The sequence below is a fragment of the Heteronotia binoei genome, chromosome 6, assembly GCF_032191835.1.
Source record: "Heteronotia binoei isolate CCM8104 ecotype False Entrance Well chromosome 6, APGP_CSIRO_Hbin_v1, whole genome shotgun sequence".
Taxonomy (NCBI): Eukaryota; Metazoa; Chordata; class Lepidosauria; order Squamata; family Gekkonidae; genus Heteronotia; species Heteronotia binoei.
In genome coordinates, this window is record NC_083228.1 from 131,951,049 (window position 1) to 131,963,299 (window position 12,251).

The window sequence follows — 12,251 nt, forward strand, 5'->3', positions numbered from 1 at the left end:
AATAAGTCATGTCATTCCTGAGATTCCAGCTGCACTGTGAGAATGCTGGTCAATACAAATTTAGAACTTCCAGATGAGTTTGGGGGAAACCCAGAAATCATCTACTGTATTCTTCTCTATGAAGAATGTATTTTAAGATGAATGAGCCTCATGCGGTCTGTTTGGTGGGTGGAAAAGACTGGTACCTGAACGCCTTCATTAACGGAGCTTCCAGCGACGCCCAAACCACCTGAGCAGTGATCTGAAGATGGCAGTGCCAACCTGAATTCTTAGGAGGCGTTCTGCAGATCTCTGAGGGTGAAGCCGCAAAGATGCCACTGAAAATGGCACCCCCCCTGGCAAGCTCTCCCTTTCCACCCATAAATCAGTCATGTTTTGACATCCCCATGTTGTTATTCTCCTCCCCAACACCACACCGGTAGCTGGCAGAAGAAAGAACAGTGTGAGGTTCCCACAACATGGCTGTTTGGGGGCAGTGACCTCATGTCCCCAGTTTTGTCCTTTAAGAAGAAGAACGACTGCAGATTTATACCCCGCCCTTCTCTCTGAATCAGAGACTCAGAGCGGCTTACAATCTCCTATATCTTCTCCCCCCACAACAGACATCCTGTGAGGTGGGTGGGGCTGGAGAGGGCTCTCACAGCAGCTGCCCTTTCAAGGACAACCTCTGCCAGAGCTATGGCTGACCCAAGGACATTCCAGCAGCTGCAAGTGGAGGAGTGAGGAATCAAACCCAGTTCTCCCAGATAAGAGTCCCCGCACTTAACCACTACACCAAACTGGCTCTAACATTATTTTAATGAGCTCGCCTCAGTGTAAGGACCTGTGAATCACCTCCAAAGTGTCACACAATAAGGGTGTGGAGTACGAAGCTGAGGATAACACTATCTGGTTTACAAATCACTGCCCCAAATGTAGCCACAGCGGCTTCTCAACAGATGTGCTGTGGACAGGCTGTTGAGCAAAGAGGAGTTTATATCCCGAGATGGATTAACACCTGTGGAACTACTTTCCAATTCCTCCTCTGAAAGCCTTGTTTTGAGGCAGCAGGGAACAAACCATTCTTCTGCTGTACCCACAATTACTTGGGTCAAGTAACGTACAAAACATATGACCCCCAAATTCCACTATATTATACTGAACTGCTGTAAACCAAAGGAAATGGAGAAAGACGTACATGGTGGGAAATGGATTTTTCAACACTCATGACTGCAAAACACAATATTTGTTTTTGCCATCAAGTCACAGCTGACTTATAGCAACCAGTGGGGCTTCCAAAGCAAGAGATGTTCAGAGGTGACTTGCCACGGCCTGCCTCTGCATGGCCACCCTGGTACTCCTTGGGGGTCTCCCTGCCAAAAAATGACTGGAGACAACAATGCTCGAGGAGAGGAACATATGAAGCTGCCTTATACTGAATCAGACCCTCTGTCCATTCAAGTCAGACTGGCAGCGGCTCTCCAGGGTCTCAAGCTGAGGTTTCTCACACCGATTTGTCTGGACCCTTTTTAGTTGGAGATGCCGGGGATTGAACCTGGGACCTTCTGCTTTACCAAGCAGATGCTCTACCACCGAGTCATCGTCCCTCCCTCAAGGACAAGACTAATACACAAAAGCCAAAAGATTACAGTTCTGAAATCACCCTAGACAACAGTTCTCAAACTTCAGCAACCTGAAGACCTCTTGGTTTCGATTTTTTTTTTTAAATTCAGACCATTAAACCCTCTCCTGCTCCCTTCAACAGCATAACCTTCTTCGAGAGTGCATGGCAAGGCATTCGCCCCCCTCCCCCCCCATGGAGGCCTCCATCTTCTAATATCAAAACAATACAGAGGTCTATTACCAGCTACACTTTTAAAAGCAAGTTTCAGAAATAAAACGTTTCCAGTCTTTACATGGCCTACCAGGAAAGCAGCTGAGCAAAGGCCCTGCATTTTGGTATGGACTAAAGGCCCTGCCCGCCCCCATGGGGGTCTTTAAATGAGGGGTAGGTGGAGGTCACTGCTGTGCTGCCCCCGCACCCACCCACCCACCCAGGACTCAGGTGAATTAAAGAGATGGTGTTTCGGAGTGAGTTAAAGAGGTGGTACTTGGGAGTGAGGCTGCGCTGCTTCTTTCATCTGCCTGGGACCCAGATGGGCGGAAGAGGTGGTGTGGTGCCTCCCAAGTTTTGCTCCACCTCTTGACTGGAAAAGACAGCAAGAAATTTTGTTATTGGTTAATGATGTCTGTCCAGAGGATGGCTGAACAGGGGTGGGAAGGGGCCTGTAAAGATTTTTCAGAGTGGCCACAGAAATAGAGGACATGCACAAAACCTGAACATCCACCATTTAGTGGAAAACAGCCATTGGCTATTACTGTCTATGAACGAGAGACTGCAGCTTTCTCAATGGGAAAATCCTTTTCCTTGGAAAATACCAGGAAAACCAATTCAACTTCATATCTGAAGGGTCTATGAGGATTTTACGATGGCAGGACTCCTTTGGCGTTCACTAAGCCAATCTGATGTCTTAGGAGGGAGCCACTAGATCCTGGCAACTAAGAGAATTATTTTTAAGCAAGTACTTCAAGGAGATCTGGAAGCCAGGTAACAATGGTTCTGTTGAGTGCCTCCCCTTCAAAAGGGATGAAGCCAATTCTGTCCCTTCCCCTGAGAGTCTTTGCCCATTCCAAGAAAACTGAGAGGGCTCAATTTTTGCATTAGCCAGATAGATATGAGAGGGGCTCACCCATTGTCCTTAAAAAAAAAAATCCCCATTCTTCACTTACAGTCCACCTTTCTCACTGGGACTCAAGGCAGATTACAAATACAACACAACTATTCAGTCAATTGGTAAACCAGTTTCGAAATATGGCAATATCTGAGTCTAGCAGCGAAGATTCCTAATAAAACAATATAATACAGAGGGACTGGGATTGAGGAACTGGAAGAACCAGCCCCCCCAAAAACACACACACACACATATACAAATACTGCTAACAGAATTCGCTTCCTAAGTTCATCCATGACATCACAGCTCTACTCCCTCTACAGGAACTGCCATCTGAACAATTCTGTTTTGCACATTTTGTGGGATGACGGAAGTGTCGGGACCTTCCTAACAGCCTCAGGCAGACCGTTCCATAAGGTGGGAGTCGCTGAACTTCTGGAGTAAGGCCCCGCTGGATCAGTCCAAAGGCTCATCTAAGCCCAGCATTCTGTTCGCACAGCGTGGCCAGCCAGCTACCTCTTTTGTTGTTCAGTCGCACAGTCGAGTCCGACTCTTTGCGATCCCACGGACCAGGTCACGCCAAACAAGTCAGCTACCTCTAGGAAGCCCAAAAACAGGAAGATGGCAACAGCATCAGTCTTGCACAGTCCTCGGGCTCCAGTTTGAGAAATAGGGATCAAAAATTTTTACAATGGGGGAAAAAAAACAACACAGGATGTCCACCTAGAAAGGTATCCGGCATGTTGGGGTATTCAGACTCCAACTGGCTCTGCAGAGAGTTAAACAGTAGAGAAGAAAGGTATACCCCCCCCAAGGTATATCTACCCTACCCACTTACCCTAAGGAGTCTCGAAGCAGCTTACAATTGCCTTGCCTTCCTCTCCCGACAGCAGACACTTTGTGAGGTAGGTGGGGCTGAGAGAGTTCTGAGAGAATTGTGACTGGCCCAAGGTCACCCGGCAGGCTTCATGGGGAGAAGAGGAGAATCCAACCCACTTCTCCAGATTAGAGTCCACTGCTCTTAACCACTACTACACCATACTGGCTCTATCCAACCATAGTGACTTTATAAACAGACAGGCATTCATCTTTGAACTTCAAAAGTGATGTCATGAACCTCAAGTATCTGACAATATGGTATCAAGACACTGGCTTGGATCCAACAAGTTTGGTATTAGTGGTTAAGTGAGCGAAGTCTAATCTGGAGAGCCAGGTTTGATTCCCCATTCCTCCACATGCAGCTGCTGGGTGACCTTGGGTCAGCCACAGTTCTTGCAGAGCTGTTTTCTGAGAGCTCTCTCAGCCCCACCTATCTCACAGGGTGTCTGTTGTGGGGTGAGGAAGGGAAGAAGACTGTAAGCCACTCTAAGACTCTCGAGTAAAAGGCAGAGTATAAATCCAATCTCCTCTTCTTCTACTGCCATGTGGAGCTCAACTAACTACATCTTTCTGCTGTAGATCCCTATCCTGCCTGTAAAAAGGTCCTGAGGATCAAGGGACCCCTGGGAATGGTGGGGGGGGGGGGTTGACACACTACCAAAGGAAGTGGTAATTGGCATGTCAGCCTGCTCTCCTTGTGAAAACAGAAGTGCCTTTCCAGTAGTGCAGGGGTGGCAAAACTGTGGCTCAGGAGCCACATATGGCTCTTTCATACACATTATGTGGCTCTCAAAGCTCCCACCATCCCATTGGCCGGTGACTTGGAGAATGCATTTAAAGTTAAAGCTGTTTTCTTTCCACATCTTCCCCCCCTCCCCTCTCCCCCCCTCTATTTCCTTCCTTCCTCCCAGCTCTCAAGCATCTGATGTTCATGTCTTGCGACTCTCAAATAGCTAACATGTATTCTATGTGGCTCTTACGTTAAGCAAGTTTGGCCACCCCTGCAGTAGTACAAGCCATTAAGCTTTTAAACCAAATTCAGATCCCTGCTGCAGAAAGTCTGCCTTCCCAATTGCCAGCTGCTCAGCCACAAGAACCATTTCAAAGAACCTGTTACTGATCTGTAGCAGTTAGATAAGAACAGGCTGAACCTTCTTCTTTTTTCCCCCCCAGAGAGACCCTTTATTTTACCAATTCTGAAAGCAAAAGAGGTAGCCTTTGAGTAGCAGAAACTCTTTCGAAGCTTCAGGAAGATACCGCATAACCAATACATATACCCTGCCCTATTGAGAATACCAGATTGCAACCCGGAAACACATAGACTTTGAATTCCTAAAGTGAGTGGAAGATGTGGCAACTGTGGCTTTTCCCACCCACTTCCCTACCATCTGCCCCCCTTCCTCGCCTGCATAAGAATGGGGGGCGGGGGGGGGGGGACAGAGTTAGCAGACAAGGCCAGGAAAAGGATGGGAGAAGCTGGGACCCCGCCCGTAGCCTGCACTGAGGAACTTAAAACCGCACAGGAGCTCTCAGGATGTAATCTGGCAACCTGACAGTCTGCCAGTGGTTGATCCCATAAAATTTGCCGGATGATTTTGGATCCTTAGAGAACATCCAGACAGTTTTTTTCATATAACGCCTTCAACGCAAAAAGATTCTGTAGAAAATAAGGTGACAGACCCCTGCTCTGAGGTGCTCACTGTCTAGAATAGGGGTGGCCAAACTTTCTTAACAGAAACCATGGGAGAGCCAGCTTGGTGTAGTGGTTAAGTGTGCAGACTCTTATCTGGGAGAACCGGGTTTGATTCCCCACTCCTCCGCTTGCACCTGCTTCCATGGCCTTGGGTCAGCCATAGCCCTGGCAGAGGTTGCCCTTGAAAGGGCAGCTGCTGTGAGAGCCCTCTCCAGCCCCACCCACCTCACAGGGTGTCTGTTGTGGGGGAGGGAGGTAAAGGAGATTGTGAGCCGCTCTGAGACTCTTCGGAGTGGAGGGCAGGATATAAATCCAATATCTTCTTCATCTTCTTCTTAACATAAGAGCCACACAGAATAAACATCAGATGTTTGAGAGCCACAAGACATGAACAACAGAAGTCGAGAGCCAGGAGGGAAGAAAGGAAAGAGGGGAGGGGAAGGAAGATGGGAAGAGGGAAGGAGAGGTGGAAAGAAAGCACCTTTAATGTTAAATGCACGCTCCAAGCTGCTGGCTTGGCTTGGAGAAGTGATTTAAAGAGACAAATGCCTTCTCCAAGCCAGCTGATGGGGCAGAAAAGCTTCGAGAGCCACACAATATGTGTGAAAGAGTCACATGTGGCTCCCAAGCCCCTGTTTGGCCACCCGTGGTCTAGAACTTGCTACAAGGAGCATAATGGGAGGGGAAGGGAGGTGGGGATAAACAGGAAGAACACATAGTCATCTTGCAACCAACAGCAGACTTATTCTGTGGTACATGGTTCCAAGCCATCCTGTGCGCAAGGGAAGAATGCATCATATTGACTTTCCTTTTACTGTAACTTCAAGTTCTGACAGCAGGAACAAACCGTTACACTCTTATTGTATAGCCAAACAAGTTGAAGGGGGGCAAGACACACTGAATTGTTTCCTGGTTATTTGCCTTGACTGCTTTCAGAGGATGAAAGGAAGACACCCTGCTCCACTTGAGACACCTACGAAGGCCTAAAAGTGCCTTGTCGATAGTTATATGCACACTGGATAAACGCTCCATTGTGTTAGCCTCTTCCCAGGAAGTTGGACATTTAATATATATGTTGACAACAAATTAGTGTCAAGGCTAAAACATCCTGGGTGTGTTCTCCGAGGCCAAAGTTAAATGCATTCAAGCACCTTAAGTAGAACATGAGCCTTGATAACACTCCCCTCTGTACTTCCTGAAATGTCGCATGCGATGTTTTGAACCCTATGCAACACACCTGAAGCAACAAGTAGCAAGGTCAAGCAATCAGGAGACGGCACTCAAAGGAATCTCAAAAGTCCATTAATACAATAATTTGAAAGTGAGAGCTAGATTCATCTCCAGGGGCGCTTTAGGGACCTTACACAATTTCCAGGGCACTGGCTTTTGAGAGGCAAAGCTCCTTTGTCAGATAACTGACAAGAGGGGCTTTGACTTTTGAAAGCCTATACTCCAAAAATCATGTTGGTCTCTGCTACTGGGTTCAAATCTAGTTCTTCTACTGCAGACCAACAAGGCTACCCTCTGAAACAATCTTCTGTTGCAACTAAACTACCGTGGTTGCAGTTTTCGAGCCACTTGATACAGCACTGTCCCATTGATTTGAAAGGGGTTACTCAAAAGTAGCATGGGGATGCCAACCTATAAAACAGCTATTAAGAAGTCTTCCCTTTCCACACACCCCCTAGAATCATAGAGCTGGAAAGGACCTCCAGGGTCATCCAGTCTAACCCCCTGCACAATGCAGGAAATTCACAGATACCTCCCTCACATACACACCCAAGGCTAATGAGCCCTGCTCCACGCCCAGAAGATGGCAAAAAACCTCCAGTACCCCTGGCCAAACTGGTCTAGAGAAAACTGCTTTTGTTCTTTTATTAAGGATTTCTAAAGGCAAGAAAATAAATGGGAATTAAAGCATTCTTCACCTTTACTTCAATAACCTGGCTATGCTGGTAAACAAATGCAAGTTTGCCTTAAAGCCCCATCCTAAGTGTACTTACTTGAAAATCATACACACTAGGTTCCATTAGACTTACACCAAGGACTGATGCCTGGATCACACTTTTTTGAATGGAAGTTCCACCAAAATCAGAAGGAAATGTATAGGCATATACAGAAGAAGATGAAGATGATATTGGATTTATATCTCGCCCTCCACTCCAAATCTCAGAGCGGCTCACAAACTCTTTTATCTTCCTCCCCTGCAACAGACACCCTGTGAGGTGGGTGGGGCTGAGAAGGCTCTCATAGCAGCTCCCCTTTCAAGGACAACCTCTGCCAGAGCTATGGCTGACCCAAGTCCATTCCAGCAGGTGCAAGTGGAGGAGTGGGGAATCAAACCCAGTTCTCTCAGATAAGAGTCTGCACACTTAACCACTACACCAAACTGACTCTCCTACACAACACATAAATATACAGACAAAACAAAAAAGTTTAGAATCTTTTGGTATTGAAGAGTAGCGGCTATAGTGTGGCATACCATTTGTATGGATGAAGGATTATCTTCAGTAGGCAGAACTTCACTCCCATTGACTTATGTCTTGAGAGCCAGTTTGGTGTAATGGTTAAGTGCATGGACTCTTATCTGGGAGAACCGAGTTTGATTCCCCACTCCTCCACTTGCACCTTCTGGAATGGCCTTGGGTTAGCCATAGCTATCTCAAAGGTTGTCCTTGAAAGGGCAGCTGCTGTGAGAGCCCTCTCAGCCCCACCCACCTCACAGTGTGTCTGTTGTGGGGGAGAAAGGTAAAAGAGATTGTAAGCCTCTCTTTCTCTGATTCAGAGAGAAGGACGGGGTATAAATCTGCAATTCTTCTTCTTCTTCTGACAATCACATGCATCTGAGGTCAGTGAAAAAAATTGTAAACAGAGCCAAAAGACCATGAACTACAAGGCAATTGTTGTGGGTCTGTGATATTTCCGTGCATAATCCATGTACGTACAACAGAAGAACAAAAAGACCCATTCACAACAGCTGTTACTGGTGAGAATACTATTATGTCATGCTAACACGGTGCAGCAGTTCAGAAAGGAACCCTCCCCACCAGATTAAGTCCACATTGACAGAATCAAATTTACTAATAAACTCTAAAGCAGCAATTTCCTTGAAATCTTTCTGTTGATAGCGACCTTGAGGCATGCAACAGATTATCCTGGGAGACACAAATATTCTCCCACTCATTTGTGTACATTTTCATTTTTAAGTCAGATTTACGTCCACTTATTTTCTTGCACATAGGTGAACTTGTTACTGAAGGGCATCAACGGGTGATGTCAATTATGACACTGAAAGATGGAGCAGGCGATTGGGCCTCTCTTGACGCTGTGACGGATGCTGTCAGGATCTGCAACATAGTGCTGCCTGAAAAGCTGGCTAATGAGTTTGTTGATTTCTGCCAATCTCCCCCTTTCCGCTACAGACCTCTAACTCTCCTCTTATGCTATTCCTAGGGGTTTCCCTGTACTCCCAGAAGCAATATTTCAGGGGGCATTTTAAACTGCAGAAGGGGGGGGGTGGTTAAGGAAGTGCTGTTCTGCTGGCAGAAATCTCTGCTGACAGAACTCCCTGCCATCAATAGGAATGTTCTACCAGATCCAATCCAAAGACAAGGAAGGCCCACCATCACTGAATTGCTAGACAGCTGGATTCAAGTCCTTCTTTTTGCCATCAAGTGGCAGCTGATTTATGGTGACCCCATAGGGTTTCCAAGGCAAGAGAAGTTCAGAGGTGGTTTGTCACTGCCTTCCTCTGCGTAGCAACCCAGCTCTTCCACGGCAGTCTCCCATTCAAGTACTAACCAGGGCCAAACCTACTTAGCTTCTGAGACCTGACCATCTTCTGAGTACGGAGCAGGTGTCACTGGGGGTATGGAGGGAGAGGTATCTGTGCATTTCCCACACTATGCGCTGATGACCCTGGAGGTTCCTTCCAACTCTATGATTCTATGACCAGATCTGGGACATCCAGGTCAGACCTTGAGTCCAAATAGCACCTTAAAACCAGTAAGATTTTCAGGATATGAACTTTCAAGAGTCAAAGCTCCCTCTACCAACACATTGACTCTCGAAATCTCATGCCCCGAAAATCTTGTTGGTCTGTGCTACTGGATTCAAATCTAGCTGTTCTACTGCAGACCCAACCCAGCTACCCTCTGAAACTGGATCACTAAAGGCATTGCTTCCAATCAGGAGTGCCAACAAGTGGTGTTTTTTCACTTTATCCTCTGGGTCTGCCCTGTAATAGATGCCTCTTCAAAACAGTCTGCTTCATCACCTGCACTGCAGTTTTGAGGATAGTTTCTATAGGATAGTTTCCTTTACAAACATTCTTTATGGCACCTCTCCCCCCTTCTGACGAGGATAAAAGGACTCAGAGCTCCATTTCTGCCCTAGTGTCTGATGAAGGGAGCTTTGGCTCTCAAAAGCTTATACCGTGAAACCCTAGAATAAAGTCAGAGTCCAGCGGACCACGGAACTCTAGTTGGTCTCTAAGGTGCTACTGGACTTTAATCTAATTGTTCTACTACAGAACAAGATGGGTAGCCAACTTAGTCTGTCTGCAGCAGTATGATAAATCAATGATAGACAGATGATATACAGGATAAATTGATGATATACAGGATAGATGGATGGATAGAGATGATAGACAGAGTCCAGTAGCATCTTAAAGACTAACAAAATTTGTGACTTTCATGAATCGCTGCTCACTTGAAGTATCTGAAACATGAAGTGTCACAAAAGCTCTTATCCTGCCACAAATTTTGTTAGTCTTTAAGGCGCTACTGAACTCTTGCTCTTTTCTCTTGCTCTGTTATAGGCCAGATTCAGACTACTAGAGCATGACAATAAATGCCCTTTTTTCCCTGCCCAGTGAAGGTTCACCCCTCCGACAAAAACAGGCCCTGGGCCACAAAAAGCTTCTCCCACAATGATATCGTCCATGACCTTTTAAAGCGCCACAAAACTGTATTGGAGAGGTCATTTTGGCTGCAGCCACCTGTCTGGAACACACACAAACACACTTTATACATTTACCAACAGACGGACCTACAAGACACACAGAGAGGTCCATAAAAAGGCTTCTCCTCCAGAGACAAAATGAGAGAGAGGCCCAAGCTCCCCCAAGCAAAGGACAGACCCCCCATGTCAAACTGCCCCGCTAGCAACAGCAGTCCTTGCAGCTAGAAAAGTTACCCTTGGTTCCCCCCACCCCAAAAAGACCATCTGCCTCAGACTTTGGAGTGCAGCTACCTGCCCCCAACCCAAGTAGGAGGCCCTGCCAGCTCCCCCCTTAGGGTTGCCAAGTCCAATTCAAGAAATATCTGGGGACTTTGGGGGTGGAGCCAGGAGACTTTGGGGGTGGAGCCAGCAGCAAGGTTGCGACAAGCATCATTGAACTCCAAAGGGAGTTCTGGCCATCACATTGAAAGGGACGGCACACCTTTTTAAACGCCTTCCCTCCATTGGAAACAATGAAGGATGGGGGCACCTTCTTTGGGGCCTCTTAGAATTGCACCCCCTGGTCCAATCCTTTTGAAACTCGGAGGGCATCTTGGGGAGAGGCGTTGGATGCTATGCTGCAAATTTGGTGCCTCTGCCTCAAAAAAAACATCCCCAGCCCAGATAGCCGCGGCTCAATTCTCCATTCTACCCTAAGGGAGTCATTCTCCATCAGGATTAATGGAGTGCCCAGCAGACACTTCCCTTCTCCCCCCCCCTTTCTGATGACCCTGAAGCGGGGGAGGGGGAGGCCTCCAAACCGGGGGACCTCCTGCCCCCACCTGGGGATTGGCAACCGTATACCCCTCGCCCCCATTTCACCTGTAGAAACGGCTATCCCCCCCCCACCGCCACCTTCCCCCCCCGGGTGCCTCTGAGGGAGCCCCGCTTCCCACCCCCGCCCCAGCTAGGCCCCGCGTTGCCAGGCGATGGCGGCGCTTCCCTCCTGGGCCTCCGCGCGGGCCGGGCTCTCACCATGGTGGGGGCTGCGGGCCTCTCTCCCCTCCCGGGCCGGCTCGGGCGGACACTGAGGGAGGGAAGGAGGAGGAGGAGGCGGTGGCGGCGGCGGCGGCGGCTCCCGGGGCTCCTCCTCGCGGGCCCTGCCTTCCGCCGCCGACCCGCTCATGCGCACTGCGGCGAGGCCGCCCCGGGCTGGGGAACCGAGAACTGAGGCGGGGAAGAGACGGCTGGGCGCGCCGGCGACGGCGGAGTGAGGGGCCCGGGAAGCCGGGGATGAGGTTGGCCGGCGGTCTCCCTCCCTCCCTCCCTCCCTCAACCGCCGCCTCAGCAGGGAAAGGCCCCGAGGAGGGAGCGGGAAGCAGCGGGCAGGCCTCGGAGGGAAGGAGAAGGTAGGGTTGCCAACCCCCAGGTGGGGGCAGGGGATCCGCCGGCTTGGAGGCCCTCCCCCCCCCCCCGCTTCAGGGTCATCAGAAAGCGCGGAGGGGGTGTCTGCTGGGCACTCCATTATTCCCTATGCAGACCGATTCCCATAGGGTATAATGGAGGATTGATTCGTGGGTATCTGGTAGCTTCGGGGGGGGGGGGGGGGACGGCCGTTTCTTGAGGTAGAGGCACCAGATTTTCAGCATAGCATCCGGTGCCTCTCTTCTAAACACCCTCCAAGTTTCAAGTAGATTGGACTAACGGGTGCCATTCTATGAGCCCCCAAAGAAGGTGCCCCTATCTTCCATTGTTTCCAAATGGAGGGAGGGCATTTGAAAGATGTGCAAGTCCCTTTGGAGTTCAGTTATGCTTGTCGCAGCCTTGCTCCTGGATCCACCCCCAATGTCCCCAGATATTTCTTGAATTGGACTTGGCAACCCTAGGAAAGAAAAGAGAGGGATAGCCCCTGCTTGGGGAGGAAAGAAAAGAGAGGGATAGCCCCTGCTTGGGGAGGGTCTATCCTGGCGACCCCCTGGGGGTATTGTTAGTCTGCAGGGTTGCCTTGCCAGTCTCCATGTGGAGCC

General features: G+C 48.8%; 1 protein-coding gene across 1 annotated transcript in view; it reads right to left on the reverse strand.

Annotated features, from left to right (window-relative positions):
• The window catches only part of DCUN1D1 (defective in cullin neddylation 1 domain containing 1), a 28,083-nt gene extending 16,671 nt beyond the window's left edge, over positions 1–11,412 (reverse strand). The window contains exon 1 of the mRNA XM_060242585.1: positions 11,260–11,412. Within this exon, the coding sequence (XP_060098568.1) occupies positions 11,260–11,262 (3 nt within the window). The 5' untranslated portion in view covers positions 11,263–11,412. The remainder of the gene's footprint in view (positions 1–11,259) is intronic.
• Between the last annotated feature and the right edge of the window lie 839 nt (positions 11,413–12,251).